This window comes from Ornithorhynchus anatinus, chromosome 13 (genome assembly GCF_004115215.2).
Source record: "Ornithorhynchus anatinus isolate Pmale09 chromosome 13, mOrnAna1.pri.v4, whole genome shotgun sequence".
Taxonomy (NCBI): Eukaryota; Metazoa; Chordata; class Mammalia; order Monotremata; family Ornithorhynchidae; genus Ornithorhynchus; species Ornithorhynchus anatinus.
The window spans coordinates 25273536-25294512 of NC_041740.1; the positions used below are offsets into that span (position 1 = coordinate 25273536).

The 20977-nt window shown below is 46.6% G+C and overlaps 1 protein-coding gene across 1 annotated transcript in view; it reads left to right on the plus strand.

The window, feature by feature from the left end:
* Positions 1 to 20977, plus strand: part of RELN (reelin) — a 324257-nt gene that overhangs the window by 276706 nt on the left and 26574 nt on the right. Inside the window, exons 41-50 of the mRNA XM_029077379.1 lie at positions 1643 to 1875; positions 4271 to 4491; positions 5851 to 5998; positions 7485 to 7743; positions 8292 to 8541; positions 11485 to 11653; positions 17223 to 17363; positions 17537 to 17714; positions 18456 to 18649; positions 19869 to 20125. Coding sequence (XP_028933212.1) covers positions 1643 to 1875; positions 4271 to 4491; positions 5851 to 5998; positions 7485 to 7743; positions 8292 to 8541; positions 11485 to 11653; positions 17223 to 17363; positions 17537 to 17714; positions 18456 to 18649; positions 19869 to 20125 — 2050 coding nt within the window. The remainder of the gene's footprint in view (positions 1 to 1642; positions 1876 to 4270; positions 4492 to 5850; positions 5999 to 7484; positions 7744 to 8291; positions 8542 to 11484; positions 11654 to 17222; positions 17364 to 17536; positions 17715 to 18455; positions 18650 to 19868; positions 20126 to 20977) is intronic.

Here is a 20977-nt window from a genome sequence, read left to right on the forward strand (position 1 = left end):
TGTTTGGAGCGGAGGTAGATAGGCAACCACTGGAGGTGTTTAAGAAGGGGAGTGACACACCCAGATCGTTTCTGCAGGAAGATGAGCCGGGCAGAGGAGTGAAGAATAGACTGGAGCGGGGCGAGAGAGGAGGAAGGGAGATCAGAGAGAAGGCTGACACAGTAGTCTAGCCGGGATATGATGAGAGCCCGTAGCAGTAAGGTAGCCATTTGGGTGGAGAGGAAAGGGCAGATCTTGGCGATATTGTAAAGGTGAAACCGGCAGATCTTGGTAACGGATAGGATGTGTGGGGTGAACGAGAGAGACGAGTCAAGGATGACACCGAGACTGCGGGCCTGAGAGACAGGAAGGATGGTCATGCCATCCACAGTGATAGGGAAGTGTGGGAGAGGAGGAAGTACTGTTGAGAGAACCCCTGTGGCAGCCATCTTTGAGAGATGCCTCATGTTGTCCGTCTTTGAGAAGGGCCAGCATGCCCACCTCCCGACACACTCTGACCATCTGAAGCCAGCCCAGGATCAGTCTCTATCTGACAGAAAAGGCAAACGAGATTTCCCCGAGTCTAACTTCATTTATCTGCTTAATCATTTTCAACTCTTCCGAAATTAGAGAACGACTCCGCCAAACTATTGACTTATAGCTCTGATCTGGGCAAGGCACGTTCAGTAACATGACATACAGTTTGGTCTTGAAGGGAACACGGCAGCACCTGGAAGCCATCTCCTCCACTTACTATTCCCATCCAAGGCCACTGTTTGCTTTCTGACAATTGCCTGTTGACTTTACTGGACACCTACTTCTAGGGATTCCCTTTCTCTTTGACAAAATCACAGGATGCCATTATTATAATTCCATCTCAGAGCAATTTTTCGCACTGGCTCGTTCAATTCCTATCTTTCAAACCACCCTCTTTCAATGTCTTCTTCCTCCCTGAGTACTTCTCTCTCCCCACCTCTTCCTCTTGCTCTCTCCCCCTTTCCTCCCCCTGTTCCCTCTTAAACCTCTCCCCGTTTCCTCCACTCCCCATCCTACTCTTCACTTCTCCCCTTTTCCTGTTTTCCCCTTTTCCCCCCTTCAGCTCTCCCCCTTTCCTCCTTCCTCCCCAACTCTTCACCACTCCCCCGACTTCCTTTATTTCCTCTTTCCCTTTCTCTCCCTCCCTCTTTCCCTCTTCCCCTCTCCCTTTCTCTTCCTCTCTTTCATTTTTGTTCATTTTTGTTTCAAATCTCTAAAAATGTCAGCAGTTTGAGAAACTCTACCTTCTGTGGGAGAAGAGGTGTTGCAGGGCACATGTGGTGCTGTGGAGAACAGGAAGAAGGGAGAGCATGCGAGTGTGCATGAATCTTGGAATTGAAAAATTAAGAATCAAGAATGGTGATACTCTTCTAGTCTGAAACACTCACTTGCCTGTATCTTGCTTTGGACCTCCAAGATATAAAATGGAAGAGTGTGTGTGTTTGCCGGCCGGGGGGGAGGTTCTGGGAGTCTCAAACAAAAGTAAAAATAATGGGGGAACTCTACTGATCTCACCGTTCCGAACAGTGGAAGCAGCCAAGTGCCATTGTGTGTGTGTGGAGGGGAGAGACACAAGGAAAAGCGAGGTCGCTCTCGGTTCATCCGTGTCACCACTTGTTTTCTCCAGATCAATGTGGGCTGCTCCACTGACAGCTCATCTGCGGACCCGGTGAGGTTGGAGTTCTCCAGGGATTTTGGGGCCACCTGGCACCAGTTGCTGCCTCTGTGCTATAGCAGCAGCAGTAGCCACGCCAGCTCTCTCTGCTCCACAGAGCACCACCCCAGCAGCACCTACTACCCCGGCACCATGCAGGGCTGGAGGAGGGAGGTCCTCCATTTTGGGAAACTGCACCTCTGCGGGTAAGACCCCGCCCCGACCCCCTCCCTGCCACCCCCCTACCTCCTGCAGCCTGCATATTTCAGGTGTCCCCTTCACCCCACCGGAAAGCCCCTGGTCACCGACTGCTGGGCCTGCCGTCGGCCTGAGTCCCCTTGTTTCAGAGCAGTGGTTTTTTCAAATTGGATCAGAAGCAGCATGGCCTAATGGAAAGGGCCCAGACCTGGAAGCCAGAGGATTTGGATTCCAATCCCGACTCCACCATTTGTCTGCTATATGACCTTGGACAAGTCACTTCACTTCTCTGGGCCTCAGGTCCCTCATCTGTAAAATGGGGATTAAGACTGTGAGCTCTGTGTAGGACAGTGACTGTATGTGATCTGGTTATCTTGTATCTACCCCAGTGCTCTATACAGTCCCTGGCACATAGTTAGCACTTAAGAAGTACCATTGAAAAAAAAATTCTGGAAAAATAGGAAGCAGAATTAATCAATCAGTGGCATTTATTGATCACTTACTGTGTTCAAAGCACTATATTAAGCACTTGGGAGAGAGGGGGAGACAGACATTAAAATAAATTATGGGTAGGTACTTAAGTTCTGTGTAGCTGAAGCTGGGATGAATATCAAGTGCTTACATAATAATAATAATAATAATGGTATTTGTTAAGCACTTACTATGTTCCAGGCACTGTTCTAAACTCTGGGATGGATACAAGCAAGTCAGGTTGGACACAGTCCCCGTCCCACGTGGGGCTCACAGTCTCAATCCCCATTTTACAGATGGGGTAAATGAGGCACAGAGAAGTGAAGTGACTTGCCCAGGGTCACACAGCAGACAAGTAAGTGGTGGAGCCGGAATTAAAACCCATGACCTTCTGACTCCCAGGCCAGTGCTCTATCCTGTAGGCCAGGCAATGCAGATGAGAGAGGGAGTAGGGGAATTGAGGGCTTAGTTGGGGAAGGTCTTTCGGTTAAACATTCATTATCATCATCATTAGTGGTATTTATTGAGCACTTACTGTGTTAGCTTGTTTTGAGCAAGGAATGTGTCTGTTATTGTTATGTTGTATTCTTTCAAATGCTTAGTCCAGTGCTCTTCACACATTAAGTGCTCAGGAAATACCATTGATTGATTGAGAGATACAATAACCAGTGCTTAGAACAGTGCCTGACACTTAGTAACTACTTAACAAATACCATTTAATCATAAAAATAACAGAGTTGGCAGGAACATTCCTTGCCCACAAGTACCACAATTATTTTCACAAAAGCCTAATTTCCCAGAGGCAGTGTTGCAGGCCCATCCTTGATCTCCAAAAGCCTGATCTTGCCTCTGCAGGTCCATAATACCCCCACTTGCTGCAGACTCTGGCATTCCCTGGGGAGATCTCAGTCGGAGGAAGTCCCAGCAACCCGAGACCTTCCCACTGTCCATTTGTCCCACCGTTCTCTGGTTTCATGTCTAGCCAGGTGAACTGGCGATAAACAGCCCACCTAGGGAGCTCATTTGTATTCAGAAATTTGAATAAACAGTGGGTTGGAGGCAAAACTCCACGTTGGCTTCCGTTCAAAGGAAAAGCCATCCATTTCCCGCAGTACAGCACTCTGGAAATTCAACAGGGAAGGCACTCCCCTTGCCAAGCCTAAATGGCGACAGGTATTGGAAAGAAAATTCTAATTCCAGATGGGCGTTTGTGGGGCTGCTGCAGGCAGTTTGGTAGTCAGCAGATCAGGGCAAGATTATTTATTTGTATTTCTATCAGTGTGATGAAGGTGCTAAAACCCACCCACTGTATTGAACTCTCCCAACTCTTTGATTAAAATACTACACTGATTGATTGAAGCATTCACCTTGCCCACTCCTACCTCACCTCGTTGCTCTCCTCCAAACCAGCCCGCACACTTCATTCCCCTAATGCCAACCTACACACTGTACCTCGATCCCATCTACCTTGCCTTCATCCTTTCATCCAGTTCCTGCCTCTGGCCTGGGATGTCCACCCTCTTCATATCCGGCAGACAATGACTCCCCCCATTTCAGAGCCTTATTGAAAGCACATCTCCTCCAAAAGGCCTTCGCTGACTAAGCTCTCTTTTCCTTTTCTTCCACTCCCTTCTGGGTCACCCTACCTTGCTCCCTTTATTCATCCCCCCTCCCAGCCCCGCAGCACTTATGTACATATCCATAATTCTCCCCCTCTAGACTCTAAGATCATTGTGGGCGGGAAATGTGTCTGTTACATTGTTATAATGTACTCTCCCAAGTGCTTAGTCCAGTGCTGTGCACACAGTAAGCACTTAATAAATATGAGGATGAGGGATAATTGTCCATAGGGATTTGAGGAAAGCCAGTCTTTTGTTTAAGGTGGTGCCCTTTCAGTTGAAACCTGACAGCTAATATGGATCTTTTTTCCAGATCTGTCCGATTCCGCTGGTACCAGGGATTTTATCCCACTGGTTCCCAGCCCGTGACTTGGGCCATTGATAACATCTACATTGGCCCCCAGTGTGAGGAGATGTGTAATGGGCATGGCAGCTGCATCAATGGAACAAAATGTATCTGTGATCCCGGATATTCGGGGCCTACCTGCAAAATAAGCACCAAAAACCCTGACTTCCTCAAGGATGATTTTGAAGGTTATTATCTTTCCTTTTATAGCATTCATTTCATTTATCTGCCAGGGATTCTGAACTGGAAAATATCGTGTCCCTTTAGAGCTGTGAAAGGAACAGATTACTTCATGAATGGGCTGTCATCATTGCTGAGCGTTCTGGACCTTGGCTGTAGAGACCTGGGATCCTGAGATTGGTCCCAATTAAGAAGAAGGATTTAAATTCCTCAGGCCACTCTGATTTCTTGTTGGGTCCAGCCACATGAGAGGGGAGTTTGAGTCTGGTGCATGCAAAACTCACCTCTCGTGAACGTCCCTGCCCAACTTTTGGGTGGGCCCCTTGTTCGCTGTGGGTGGAAATGGCAGGTCAGGGGGTAGTTTCAAGAGGAAATGACCTTCAAAAACCCCTCTGCTCCTTGCCCGTCCACACCTTGGTGGAGTGATAAGCAGCCTGGCATAGTGGATAGAGCACAGGCCTGGGAGTCAGTTCTAATCCCGCCTCCACCAACATGTCTGCTCTGTGATCTTGGACGAGTCACTTCAGTCACTTCATTTCTCTGGGCCTCAGTTACCTCATCTGTAAAATGGGGAGTAAGAGTGTGAGCCCCATGTGGGACAGGAACTGTATCCAATCTAATTAAGTTGTATTTACCACAGCGCTTAGAACAGTGCTTGGCACAGAGTAAGCACTTAACAGTTACTACAATTATTAACTGTCTCAGAGGGAATTATGACCTATCCCCGGTGCCCTCCTGGGTGGCCTCCACTTTTCCAGCCAGGAGGAGCAGTAGCCCGCTCTGAAAACATCTCCATAGAGATATTCCACAACACCTCATCTATGTCCACCAACCCCATACAACTCCCCCCAGAGCTCCCCCCATCAGCCAGGAATCAGGGGACTCTCCTTCATTCAAGAATGGCCTTCTTTCAGGCCTCTACGTACGGCCCTGTGGCAGCCCGCCTACGCTCTGAGGAGCTTTCTGGAGTGGGGCTAATCCATATCTGGTAAACTGGAAAGAAGGTTGGAAAGAAAAAACACACCCTACCAGGGACTAAGAGTCCAGATGGTATTGGGGAATCAGCATGGCCTAGTGGAGAGAGCACGGGCCTGGGAGACTGAAGGACTTGGGTTCGAATGCCGGCTCTGTCAATTGCTCGCTGTCACTTCACTTCTCTGTCCCTCAGTTTCCTCAACTGTAAAATTGGGATACTTGTTCTCCCTCCTATGGAGACTGCGAGCCCCATGGGGGACAAGGACTGTGTCTGGCCTAATTAATTCGTACCTACCCCAGCGCATAGAAGAGTGTTTAACACCTAGTAAGCACTTAACAAGTACCTCTTAAAAAAAAAAAGGGCAGAGCACCAGTGTACCGTGTGCCCTCAGGTCAGCTGGAGTCCGATCGATTCCTGTTGGTGAGTGGGGGCAAGGCATCCCGGAAGTGTGGAATCCTTTCCAGTGGAAACAACCTCTTCTTCAATGAAGACGGCTTGCGCATGCTGATGACCCGGGACCTGGACTTGTCCCAAGCCAGGTAACCTTTCCAGAGTTTTTTTCAGTGCCCTCTGACTCACTTCTAATTTCCTCAGGGAACACCAGTCCAGAGGGACACATGTCACATTGGGCAGGGTCTCAGTGTGATTTCGGGGAAGCAGGAACAGGAGAGAATTCCCAAGATGGGACCTTCCAGGGAAAAAGTCCAGTCTCTCTATTCTTCCGGGGGCTGTTAAGAGGAGATACCTGCTGGTTCATAATCTAATTGTTACATACCTCTCTTCATGTCAATCAGTCAATCATATTTATTAAGCGCTTAATGTGTGCAGAGAGTACCATACAGCAATGAACAGACATATTCCTTGCACACAGCAAGCTACCTGTTATGGCTCTCTAGTCATAATCATTCAGTCGAATCTATTGAGTGCTTACTGTGTGTGGAACATTGTTCTGAGCACTTGGGAGAGTACAGTCAACAATAAACACACACATTCCCCTCCCACAATGAGTTTACAGTCTAGAGGACTGTAGTCATAAAGTTCTAATCCCACTGCCACCATTTTGTCTGCTGTGGGACCTGGGTCAAGTCTTCTCTGTGCCTCAGTTTCTTCATTTGCAAAATGGGGTTTCAATACCCATTCTCCATACTACTTAGACTGTGAACCCCCCTTGGGACCTGATAATCTTCTACCTACGTCAGTGCTTAGTTCAGTACTTGGCTCATAGTACCGCAGTTATTATAATTATAAGGTGATGGAGCAAAAAACCAGGTATGGCTTCCTAGGATGAAGTCAGCATCTTGAATTAACAGTAGTATTTATTAAGGGCTCACTACATGCCAAGCACTGTGCTAAGGGCAGGGGTCGATACAAGATCATCAAATCAGACATATTGCCTGAATTGCAGGGAATGCTGCAATTCCAAATCCAGAGAATGGCATGGTCTAGTGGAAAGAACGTTGCCCTGAGATTGAGAGGACCTGTGTTCTAATCCTGGCTCCGCCATTTGCCTGTTGTGTGATCTTGGGCTTTATTTTCTTCATCTGTAAAATGGGGATTCAATTACTGTTCTCCCTCCCACTTAAACCTTGAGCCTCATATGGGACAGGGACTGTGTCCAATCTGATCATTTTTAATCTCCCCCTACTCCTATTACAGTACTTGGCACATAGCAAACACTTTAAAAAATACCACAATTATTATTAATTATTAAACGCAGCACCTAAATCACTCTTGGCAAATTTGCTGTCCAAAGATAGAAATGGGTCACTGCCGAAGCTGACACAGTTACTCTCATCCTGTCCACCGAGGGAGTTCATTAAGCACTCAATAAATAGCATTAATTGATCCGTCGATCGATCATTCTTCACACTCAGAAAGGAAACCTCTGATGAGCGACAAATCATATTCACAAAAAAACACCCCCTGCCTTTCCATCTGAGGTCCGAATGCCCCTCCCCGCCGCTTCTGAATTTCCGTGGATTCTCTTTTGAAGAAATGCTTTCTGGCAATTGTCGCCCATGTTAGGTTTGTGCAGTTCTTCATGAGACTGGGATGTGGGAAAGGCGTTCCAGACCCCAGGAGCCAACCTGTGCTCTTACAGTATTCCCTCACCGGCGGCCTCTCATGGAGCCTAATGCAGGAGTTCCTCTTCAGTAACTCCAGCAACGTCGGCAGGTACATTGCCCTGGAGATCCCTCTGAAAGCCCGTTCCAGCTCCACTCGCCTGCGCTGGTGGCAGCCGTCCGAGAACGGGCACTTCTTCAGCCCGTGGGTCATCGATCAGGTCAGTGCCCTCCGGACCTAGCCCTCTCCCCATCATTCGGTCAATCAGCCCCCGATCATATTTATCGAGCGCTTCCTGCGTGTAGAGCACTGGACTGGAAGCAGCGCGGCGAGGAGAAGCGGCTTGGAATAGTGGATAGAGAAGGGGTCTGAGAGTTAGGAGGTTGTGGGTTCTAATGTGGCCCCGCCACTTGTCTGCTGTGTGACCTTGGGTGCTCTCTTCACTTCTTTGTACCTCAGTTACCTCACCTGTAAAATGGGGAATGAGACTGTGAGCCCCATGCAGGACAGGTACTGTCCCCAACCCGATTCACTTGTATCCACCCCAGTGCTTAGTAGAGTGCCTGGCACTTAGTAAGCACTTAACAAATACCACAATTATTATTATCATCACCATTATTATTATTGAGTGGTGGGTTTCTGGGGGCTCAGTGAGCCAAAGGCCTTTTGCCAGTTCTGTTTCTGAGCCAACTCGGAAAGAGTTGAATGCCCCCCCTCCCCTCCCTCTCCCAGTTGTAAGCTGAGCTCTCTCTTCCCATCCATTTTCAGATTCTCATTGGCGGGAATATTTCTGGGAACACCATCCTGGAGGATGACTTCACCACCCTAGATAGTAGGAAATGGCTGCTTCACCCCGGTGGGACCAAAATGCCCGTGTGTGGCTCTACCGGGGATGCCCTGGTGTTCATCGAGAAGGCCAGCACACGCTACGTGGTGAGCACTGATGTGGCTGTGAATGAGGACTCCTTCCTGCAGATGGACTTCGCAGCCTCCTGCTCTGTCACGGACTCCTGCTACGGTAAGGACTTACCCTCCTACTCCAACCCAACCGGCATACTTCACTCCTCTAATGCCAACCTTCTCACTGTACCTCTGTCTTGTCTATCTCGTCGTTGACCTCTCACCCATGTCCTGCCTCTGGCCTGGAATGCCCTCCCTCCTCAAAGCCGACAGACAATCACTCTCTCCCCCTTCAAAGCCTAATTGAAGGCAAGTTTCCTCCAAGAGGCCTTCCCTGACTAAGTCCTCATTTCGTCTTCTCCCACTCCCTTCTGCTTCACCTTTGCTTTTGGATTTGCTCCTTTTTTTCACCCCTCCCTCAGCCCCAAGACACTTATGTACATATCCTTAATTTATTTATATTAATGTCTGTCTCCCCTTCTGTACTGTAAGCTTGTTGTGGGCAAGGAGCGTATCTACCAACTTTCTTGTATTGTACTCTCCCAAGCACTTTGTACAGTAAGTGCTCAATAAACACATTTAATTGATATTAATAATAAGAATAATGATGGTTTTTGTTAAACACTTACTATCTGCCAAGCACCGTTCTAAGCGCTGGTAGATAGAGGATAATCAGGTTGTCCCACATGATGCTCACACCATTTTACAGATGAAGTAACTGAGGCACAGAGAAGTTAAGTGACTTGCCAAAGGTAACACAGCAGACAAGTGGAGGAGCCGGGATTAGAACCAGGACCTTCTGACTCCCAGCCCAGGCTCTTTCCACTAAGCCACGCTGCTTCTCTAAGCGTGTAAGACTTATAAGGATTGAACGTGCTTCCATGCACACTCCTTCAGTCTCGATCATCAGCACCATCAATGGTATTTATTGAGAGCTTACTGGGCACAGAGCACTGTACTAAGCGCTTGGGAAAGTAATAATAATAGTAATTATTGTGGTATTTGTTAAGCACTTACTCTGTGCCAAGCACTGTACTAATCCCTGGGGTAGATACAAAATAATCAGGTTGCACACAGTCCCTGTCCCACATAGTGCTCACAGTCTTATCCTCATTTTCTAGATGAGGAAACTGAGGGCCAGAGAAGTGAAGTGTCTTGCCCAAGTCCACACAACAGGGAAGTGGCGGAGCCGGGATTAGAACCCAGCTCCTTCTAGCCAACTCAGGCTAGAGCTCTATCCACTCGGCCACACTGCTGCTGTACACTATGCAGATATGATATCCACCAGACAAACCTCCCTCAAGTTCTCTTTATCCTGGATCTGCATCTCCAGGACCATAACCGCCTGCTCCACTGATTGTCCAGAAGACCGACTGCTGGGTTGCCCCAGGGGCTCCCACAGTGCTTCAGGGGCACAGGGTGGAGTCAGTGGAACAGCCACATTGGTACAGCGAGGGAGTAATCCCCAGAAAAACTCTCCGTGCCCAAACAAGCATCTAGCTAAGCTACTCATTAACAGCACCACTGTGGGGAACTTTTTGGTCCAGCCTGTGTGCCCCAGAAGCAAAATCAGCTCCACTAGAACTAGGACTGATGAAAGATTCCCCAGACCAGTGGCAGTAAAATGAGGTGGTAGAGGACTCAGTGGACCGACGAACTACTGGTAAGGTTGGGTTTAGGAAGATTTTGATTGAAATTTGCCAATTATTTCAACTCCTTTTTAAAAGCAGGTACGAAACAGAAGCCCTTCTATCTGCGAAATGATACTCCTTTTCCAAAAAGATATGATGTTCAGCTAATCCCTAAAGGAAATTAACAGTCCCTGGAAGGGCCTAAGACCCTCAACTTTAACAATTGAAGACGGTGATAGATTAATGATTTTTCAAGTCTACAGTGAAAGTCCCTCAGCTCTCCTCCTCTGTCTCCCTGATCAGGTTAAAGATTCAACATACAACAGCATGGCCAAGTGGAAAGAGTGGGGGCCTGGGAGTCAGAGGACCAGGATTCCAATCCTGGCCCTGCCGTTTGCCAGTTGTGTTACCTTGGGCAAGTCACTTGACTTCCCTAGACCTCCTTTTCCTCATCTGTAAAGTAGGGATTCATTACTTTCTCTCCTTCCTACTTAGACTGTGAGCCCCATCCAACTATCAATCGATTATATTTATTGAGCACTTACTGTGTGCAGAGCACAGTACTAAGCACTAGGGAGAGTACAGTATGACAGACACATTACCTGACCACAACAAGCTCAATAAGAGTAAATAGAGAGTAAAGAGTAAATACGATTGATTGATTGATTGTTGGCTGGTTGGACGGATTATACTCTACCAAGTGCTTAGCACAGTGTTACGCACACAGAAAGCTTTCAATAAATACCATTAATGAATGATTTATATGGCTCAAACACATTTTACCCAGGAAGTGTCAAGTATTTAGCCAGTAGGAATCTACTAAATTTTCAGAATAATCAAGAGCAATCAGCTTGATATTCCAATCTGAAGTGTCATATAATTTAGACAAGAAAACTTCATCTTGTTATCACTGGAATAAAAATTGTGTAAACTGTCCATGGATTTAAGAGAAAACCTTTGGTTGGAAGATCAGGTGACCAGCAAGGGTTGAGAATATAATCCTGACATTGTACTTAGAATAGTGAAACCATCAAAGAGAAGGTAGTTAGGGAGTTTTGTTCTGCCTCGACCAGGGAACGGGAGATAAATATGTGCAGCCCCTAAAGAGTTTGCAGTGGTGACATAGTACAGTTTAAATATAGTAGATTGATGGAAAAATGAGAAAGTAAGCCCTTATATTTTAAATCCTATACAATTTTTTCATGCAATAGATTTGAATGCAGAAGTAAAAGCTAATACACTCTCTCTGTGCTTTAATCTCAGGGCTATATCCTCCCTATTTCACAAATTGTAAAATTAAAAAACGAGCATTCTGGTCCTAAGAAACCACCATGCATTTTTCACTGCCATGTGTAGAGTTATCTGAAAAATAAATTTTAAAATGTGCTGTAGACATTCTAAAAACTAATTCACTATCTTGCCTCCTTTAGCTATTGAACTGGAATATTCAGTTGACCTTGGACTATCTTGGCACCCATTGTTGAGAGACTGTTTACCGACCAATGTAGAATGCAACACATACCATCTCCAGAGGATCCTGGTGTCAGACACATTCAACAAATGGACCAGAATCACTTTACCTCTTCCCCCTTACACCAGGTATGAAAGAACCCTGCATGTAATAAATCAAAAAGGCAATGCACCCTGCAATGGTATATGGGAACTTGGGAACTTGAGTGTGAGAACATTCTGTTGTGGATACTGTTGCTCTTTAGATCTTGGTATCATTTATTTTCTGAGATGTTCTATAAGGAAAAAGCATGTAAGCGAGATTTCTCTATATTGACCAGAAGCATGATATGCATTTAAATGGAGTTTATTTGACGGGAGTGTCCCATAGTCTGGCCTGGTCTAGAATACCATCCTGACTGATTGTAGCAATCTACTGATCAATTGGTTGTATTCACTGAGCACTTACTTCATCCAGAGTATTTTTTTATGGTATTTGTTAAGCACTTACTGTGTGCTAGGCACTGTACCAAGCACTAGGGTAGATATAAGCAAATTGATTTGGACTCAATCCCTGTCCCAAGTGGGGCTCACAGTCTCAATCCCCACTTTACAGATGAGGTAACTAAGGTGCAGAGAAGTCAAGTGACTTGCCCAAGTTCACACAGCAGACCAGTAGTGGAGCTGAGATTAGAACCCATGACCTTCTGATTTCCAGACCGTGCTCTATCCTTCTGTAGAATCCTGTAGAGTCCTAAATAAACGCTTGGTAGCATACAGTAGAGTTAATACAGGTGTACAAATTATATGTTGAATTATACTTTCTCAAGGGCTTAGTACAGCACTATGTATACAGGCAGCACTCAGTAAATACCACTGATTGATGTATTGATTGATTATTAATAGACATGACCACTGTCCTCAAGAATTCTAAAATCTGTATTTGGAAAGCTGCCTTGATGTTTATCACATTATTGAACGCATTGTACTTTGGGGGCGAAGCGGAGAATTGGTGGCCACATCCTTCTTTAATGGAACATACTTATTCCTTGTGCTGTTTACTTTTTTGGATTTGTGCAGAATGGAGTTAAAGGAGTAAATCAGTGAGATTCTGAGAACACAGTTTTGTATTCACTATTTGGGCTGTTCACTTTTTGGTCTTCCAGTAAGACCTCTGCAAAGGATGAATCTTGCTGGAGGAATGCTTATCACTGTCCATCTAGTAGCTAATTACAGAGAGCTTTGAAGCAATGGCCAGGTGAATCAAGAATTGATCAGTCAATAGTATTTATTAAGCATGTATTATGGACAGAGCACTGTACTAAGCACTTGGGAGAGCATAAGATAATATAACAGACACATTCCCTACTCACAGTGAGCTTACAGTCTAGTGTGGGAGACAGATATTAATATAAATAAGTGGATTGCAGATATTTACATAAGTGCTGTGGTGCAGAAGGAGGGTGGATAAAGGGAGAAAATCCAGGTGCAAAGGTGAGACAGAAGGGAATTGAAGAAAAGGAAAAGAGGGCTTAGTCAAGGAAGGCCTCTTGGAGGAGTTGTGCCTTCAGTAAAGCTTTGAAGGCAGGGAGAGTAATTGTCCGTCAGATAAGGAGGAGGGAGGGAGACCAGATGCAGGAAGTGAGCATGAAGTTGACAGCGAGATAGACGAGATTGAGGTATAGTGAGTAGGTCGGCATTAGAGGAGCCTAGTGTGCAGGCTGGATTGGAGTAGAAGAGCATGAGATGAAGTAGGAGGGGGCAAGGCGATTAAGTGCTTAAAAGCCAATGATGAGGAATTTCTGTTGGATGAGAAGGCGGGTGGGCAGTTATTGGAGGTTCTTGAGGGTGGAAAAATATTGGTTGAATGTTTTGTAGAAAAATGATCCGGGCAGCAGAGTGAAGTATGGACTGAACTGGGGAGGAACAGGTGGCAGGGAGGTCAGCGAGGAGGCTGTCCTCCTCTTAATCAAGGCTGGATAGCATAAGTACTTGGATTAATGTGGTAGCAGTCTGGAAGGAGAATAAAGGGCAGATTTGAGCAACGTTGCGAAGGTTGGACTGACAGGTTTGGTGACAGATTGAATTTTGTGGGTTGAATGAGAATTTGTGGGTTGAATGAGGGTTGAATGACTCCCCAAGAGGAAGGATCCCCCATTCACTTTCCACATGGTCGAGGAGCTCAGCAAGATGGCAGTTGCAGTTTGCTGAGGCCAGCGATGCCGATTAGCACCCAGCCAGTCACCAGCTGTTCATTTCCCAGCAACAACCTGGCTAGCAAATCCCTCCAGGTTTACTCCAGGGATCGCTCCTAAAAAAGAAGCAAAGAAAATGGGATCGGCAAATACGCGCTCCTTGCATTGTCCACTGAGGAAGCTCAGAAGGGCTTCCTAAAAGAAGCCTCTTATCAGCCTGGGAAGACCAGAACTTTAATTCAGAATTAAATTTCATTCAGAACACGAGCCTGGGAGTCAGAGGATCTGGGTTCTAATCCTGGCTCCTCCACTTGTCTGCTGGGTGGCTCTGGGCAAGTCACTTCACTTCTCTGTGCCTCAGTTTCCTCATCTGTAAAATGGGGATTAAATTTAACTCTCTTTTACTTAGAGTGGGAGCCTTATGTGGACAGGGACTGTGTCCAACTTGATTACCTTGCATCTATCACAGTGCTTAGCACAGGGTTAGGGCACACAGCTCTTAGCATTTCTTTTTCTTGCTATTATTATGATTATTATTATTATTATCATTATTAATTCCAACCTTGACCAACACTATACTCACTGGCACTTTCCTACTCTGAATCTACTTGTACCGATGGATAGATATTTTTATACCTAGAACAGGCTCATGTTGTTGGAAGAACTCTCCCTAATTCCGTCAATTGTGCTACATCCAAAAGTTCTAATGAAAACTCAGGTTAGAGTGTTTAGTTCTCTTGGAAAGCTCCTTGTGGTCAGGGAACTGTCTACCAACTTGGTTGTATTGTACTCTCCTGAATTCTTAGTAATGATAATAATAATTATGGTATTCGTTAAGCACTTACTATGTGTCAAGCACAGTTCTAAGTGCTGGGTAAATACAGCTTAATCTAGTTGGACCTAATCCATGTCCCATGTAGGGCTTCTAGCCTTAATCCCCATTTTACAGATAAGGTAACTGAGGCACAGAAAAGTAAAGTGACTTGCCCGAGGTCACACAGCAGACAAGTGGCAGAGCTGGGATTAGAACCCATAACTTTCTGACTTCCAGGCCCATGCTCTATCCAGTCGGCCATGCTGCTACTTTAGTTTACCTGTTTCACTCAGAAAGTTCAAAATGCACCATCCTGGATTCAGTTGTACTCGAAGCTGAAGGGTCTCGGTGTTTTTATGCTCTGTTATTGTTGTGTCTTTCCAGGGCTGGCTTCAGACATAAGTATGTGAGGCAGCGGCAGTGGGGAGATGGCAGGATGTCAGGCAGGGTAGTGGCAATTTAAAATTATAAAGAGCCTTTCCATTGGAAGCAGTGCCTGTGTGAACAGACATAAACATGATCATTATTGTGGCATTTGTTTAGTTCTCACTATTTGCCGAGCACCCTACTAAGTGCTGGGAGAGATACAAGATCATCAGGTCCCATATGGGGCTCACATTTAAAGTAAGAGGGAGAACAAGTCTTGAATCTTCAATTTGTAGATGTGGGAATTGAGGCCTGAAGAGGCTAAAGGGATTTGCCCAAGAACACATGGAAGACAAGTGGCCGAGGTGGAAATGCAATAGATCTGAAGCCTTGGTCGGGGACCAGGGCACCCCCATAGAAACGCTCTAGGTTTGGATTGCTAGAGCAGACTTTCAAATGATGTCATTAAATTAGACCATGTGTGCACACAGCATGATGTAATGACATCACACAGAAGCCTGCAGGTGTGCACAGCATAACACAATGACATCATACTGAAGAACAAGAGCAGGCAGCCTAATGTTTCATATCATTCAGGGGTTTTCATCTCATCAATTATTTCATGTAGTCTTTTGGACATTTTTATTGGATTTCTTCCCCCAAAAAATCATTTCGGGGAATTTTCCCCACTGTGGAACTTTTCCAGGTTAATGCACTTGTTCCTGCCCATCAATGGAAAGATAATGCTGCCATCTAGTGCTTGTGGAAAGAAACATTTGGGTTTATTTGTCCTTCCCGGACAAAAATGACATTCCCTGCACCTGAGTATTTTCTGATGTATGTTACTCTACCAAGCTGCAGAATATACTTTGCCTAGTACAGTGATAAGTGCTTAGTACACAGTAAGTGCTCAATAAGTACCATTGATTGATTGAATGGAACCTTGTATCAATTAGGCTCCTTCAATTTTGTGGCTTTCACTCCTATCAGTCAGTCAGTCGTATTTATTGAGAGGTTACTGCATAAAGGGCACTGAATTAAGCAGTTGGTATAGTATAACCAGAATTGATAGAAACCCTCCCTGCCCACAAAGAGCTTACAGTCTAGAGGGGAAGACAGACATTAATATAAATGAATAAATTACAGATATGTACATAAGTGCTGTGGGGCTGGGAGGGGATGAATAAAATGAGCAAATCCAAATGCAAGGGTGACACAGAAGGGAATGGGAGAAGAGGAAATGGGGGATTAATCAGGGAAGGCCTTTTGGAGGAGATGTGCCTTTGATCAGGCTTTGAAGGTATCTGTTGGATATGAAGAGGCAGGGTATTCCAGTCCAGAGACAGGATGTGGGTGAGAAGTCAGCTGTGAGACAGAAGAGATAGAGGTTCATTGAGTAGGTTGGCCTTAGAGGAGCAAAGTGGGTGGGTTGGTTTGGACTAGGAGAGCAGCAAGTTGAGGTAGGAGGGGGCAAGGTGATTGATTGCTTAAAAACCGATAGTAAGGAGCTTCTGTTTGATGTGGAGGTGGATGGGGATTCAATCCCTGTTTGCCCTCCCACTCAGAGTGGGAGCCTTATGTGGGACAGGGACTCTGACCAATCTGATTATCTTGTATCTATCCCGACACTAAGTTCAGTGCTTGGCTGAGGGCCTTCATGCACGTCTGGTGAGACAGACGTGCTACAGTGGCAGCAGAGGGAGGGAGAATGAGAGTGAATCAGGGGAGGCCTGCTGGAGGAGGTGCAATTTTCAAAGGGCTTTAAAGATAGGAACCCTGGCAGTTAGCCAGATGGCAGAGCTGACAGTCTAGAGATAAAGTGAGAAGGTTGGTATTAGAGGAATGAAGTGCATGGGCTGGGTTGGAGTAGGAGAGTAGCAAGGATATGTAGAAGGGAGAGCTGATGGTTGCAAAGCTGATCAATCAGTGATATTGATTGAATGCTTACTGCATTCAGGGCACTGTACTAAGCACTTGGGAGAGAATGGTACAATAGAGTGGGTAGACACGTTCTTGCCCACAAGGAGATTACAATCTAGAGAATAGTCTGTAGCTTAGAGCCAATGGTAAAAGAGTTCCTGCTTGATGTAGAGGTGGGTGGACAATCACTGAAGGCTTCTGTGGTGTGGGGAGGCATGCAAGGAGCAATTTTTTTTAGAATAATGAGCAAAGCAGTAAAATGAAGTATGAATTGGCCCTGGCAGAGAGAGGCCGAAGGCAGGGAGCTCTCTTCTCTTTCTCTTGGAAAAACAGTTCTTGGATTCCACCTAAGCCAGAAATCGTCTCCTTGCACAAAGGACCAGAGCCCAAACCTTTTCTCACTCCAATTCCCTCTCTCCCATAGGTCCCAGGCCACCCGTTTCCGCTGGCATCAGCCAGCCCCTTTCGACAAGCAGCAGACATGGGCACTGGACAACGTGTACATCGGGGACGGCTGTATTGATATGTGCAGCGGCCATGGACGGTGCCTGCAGGGGATCTGTGTGTAAGTTTGGTGTCCATCCAAGGGAATGTCTCCCAGTAAAGATGGCTACTTGAAAAGACTTCAATCCACCTGAGAAAAAACAGCCTTGCCCTCTCTATGTGGAGGGGGCTAATCAATCCGGAAAGTTTGCTGAATACTGACTTGTTTCTTTCTTTGTCTTTCCCCATTCTCAGCTGCGATGATCAGTGGAGCGGGTTGTACTGCGATGAGCCGGAAAGTTCCCTCCCGACCCAGCTCAAAGACAACTTCAACCGTGCGCCCTCCAGCCAGAACTGGCTGACTGTGAATGGGGGGAAACTGAGCACAGTCTGTGGTGCCGTAGCTTCCGGAATGGCCCTGCATTTCAGTGGGGTAAGAACCTGCCCATAGCCCCCACCCCCAGTGGGAGCCGAGAACCAGAGTTTCAGAAAATCACTGGGAGAGAGTTTGGCTGACCGGGAGGATCATGGCTCCTGCAATCAATGTTCATTTGGGGCAGGAGATGTCTGTTTATTGTTCTATTGTACTCTCCCAAGCACTCTGCACACAGTAAGTGCTCAATAAATATGACTGATAATGGTGCCTCTGAACTTGTTAAGCGCTTACTATGTGCCAGGTACTATATTAAGCGCTGGGTTAGATACAAGCAAATTAGGTTGGACACAGTCTCTGTCCCTTGTGGAGCTCACAGTCACAATCCCCATTCTACAGATGAGGTAACTGAGATACAGAGGAACTGAAGTGACTTGCCCAAGGTCATTCAGCAGACAAGAGGTGGAGCCAGGATTAGAACCCATAACCTTCCGACTCCCAGGCCGGTGCGCTAGCCACTTAGGTCATGCTGAAGAAGAGTGGGTGCAAGAGGTTTTAGAAGGTTAGAAGGGGTGGGGCCAGGAGGCAAATGGGGCAGTACAAACGAGCACCTGATCACAGCCCTCAATTAAGCAAGGAGACAGACAGCTATAGAGTTACTTACAAAATGAGGGAGCAGGAATAATTAAACGTCTTCCCTTGAAAATATTCATGTGGTCTTACATCTCCTGTCAGGGAGGACGTTAGCCTACTTAGCCAACATCTCCGACGCTAAAGATATCTTCCCTTTCTCTTCTTTAGGGCTGCAGTCGCTTGCTAGTCACTGTGGATCTCAACCTTACCAATGCCGAGTTCATCCAGTTCTATTTCATGTACGGATGCCTGATAACTCCCAACAACCGAAACCAAGGGGTTCTCTTGGAATTCTCTGTGAACGGGGGCATCACATGGAACCTCCTCATGGAAATTTTCTACGACCAGTTTAGCAAGCCTGGGTTTGTAACCTTCTTTCTCCCTTGGATTGTCTTGCAGCGCTTTCAGAATCCAACCTGAGGGTCGGCAGGAATGGGGAAACCCTGAGGTTGGCAAGCATTTTTGGATTCTAGAACCAGTCCAGCCCAAGTCCCAGTGTCCACCCTGCCCATCACAGAGTCCACTCTGTCCATCCTAGGGTCCAGTCCGCCTGTCAGTTTGAGCCTCCTTGTACTGTGTGGTCAGTTATGCAAAATTACCCCCAGGACTGCTCCCAAAGAGGCCAGGCCAGGCTCCTCTTAGTTTGGAGGTCAGCAGGAAACCTGTCCCCCATATAGATGAGGACTGAGGCCCAGAGAAGTGAAGTGACTTGCCCAAGGTCACACAGCAGGCAAGTGACAGAGCCGGGATTAGAACCCAGGTCCCCTGACTCCTAGTAGGTCTGTGCTCTTTCCACTGGGCTCCACTGCTTCTCAATTCCTGGCACATAGTAAGACCTTAACAAATACCACAATTATTATTATTATTATGCTGCAGCTGAGCATGCCACTTTGCATTATTATCTCAGGAATGTAACTGAATGTGAAGCATGGCTATGCTGTCCTTGCTCCATGCATTCATGCAGCATGGCCTAGTGGCAAGAGCAAGGGCTTGGGATTCAGAGGACATGGGTTCTAATCCTGGCTCTGCCACCGGTCTCTGTGTGACCTTGGGAAAGTCACTTAACTTCTCTGTGCCTCAGTTACCTCATCTGTAAAATGGGGATTAAAACTGTGAGCCCCATGTGGGGCAGGGACTGTGTCCAACCTGATAAGCTTGAATCTACCCCAGCGCTTAGAACAGTGCTTGGCACATAGTAAGTGCTTAACAAATACCACAATAGGGTATTTATAATAGGGATTATTGATAATCCCTAGACCGTAAAGTCATTATGGGCAGGGAATATGTCTGCTTTTTCTCTTGCATTGTATTCTCCCAAGTGCTTAGAACGGTGCTCTGCACATGGTAAGTGCTCAGTAAATACCATTGATTGATCAGCCCTAATGGTGTTCCTCTTCTCCCCTATCCACCTTGATTTCTGGGCCTGGAGCAGATAGATGGCCCTAGTTGACAGACTCCTCAAGCTCCCCATGCTTATGTGTGTCTAGTTCATAGTCACTCAGGGTGATTCCTCTCACCTCTCCATATTGCTGGGGAGAGTCAGATCTGACCAGAGCTTTATCGCCTCCCTCGCCCTTGCAGATTCGTGAACATCCTCCTCCCTTCCGAAGCCAAGGAGACGGTGGCCCGCTTCCGCTGGTGGCAGCCGAAGCACGACGGGCTGGATCAGAACGACTGGGCCATCGACAACGTGCTCATCTCGGGCTCGGCCGACCAGCGGACCGTCATGTTGGACACCTTCAGCAGTGCCCCGGTGCCCCAGCATGAACGGACCCCGGCCGACGCCGGGCCCACGGGCAGGATCGCCTTGGACATGTTCATGGAAGACAAAACCACAGGTAATTGTTTCCCTGGGGCAGGGAAGCCAAGGGACACTTGGGGGCCGGGACCAGAGAAAGTCCAGTTGGGGTCACTCCAGGTTGACCTTCGCCTGTTTCAGTCAGTCAGTCGATCACATTTACTGAGCACTTATTGTGTGCAGAGCATTGTACTAAGAGCTTGGGAGAGGACAATATAACAGACACATTCCCTGCCCACAATGATCTTACAGTCATGCCCTTCAGTAGCAGATGAGGGCACAACTCACTAAGGCTCATTGCCAGGGGCGGGGAGGGGCTTGGCCACCACCACCTTGTGTTCCCCGGGCAGGAACTATTGGCACATAGTAACTTCTTAACAAATACTCTTAACTATACTATAGATTATTTTATATTATCATTATGATTATTACTATATGATTTAGGTTATTGGAGCCCATTTTAAAAAAGTTATCATGACACCTTCCCAGGAGTGGCCAGTGCTCCCGTGATCACTGCTCTTGGTGTTCTGCTCCAAAATTAGTGTCCCTCTGGCAAAAGGTAAATGCCCTTCCGTGGGCCCAACCCACACATCAGTAAGAATGGTAACAGCCTCATGCCTCCAGTTAACACCTTAATTTGTGCTAATCCCTTAGCTGTAAATGGTTAATACAGAATTGTTTGATCTCTCTCCTTGTTTTAATTATCCCTGTTTAATTATAGTCTCCCTTGGTCTTTGATGCAGGCTGCAGAATGAACGCTGTCAAACAAACTGAGCAGGGGCAGTGTGTTGCCTCTGAATCAATCAGTCAATCAATTATTCATATTTATTAAGAGCGCTTACTGTGATTGTTTCACTTCTTGTTTGGCCCCATTGCATTGTAGCCAAATGAA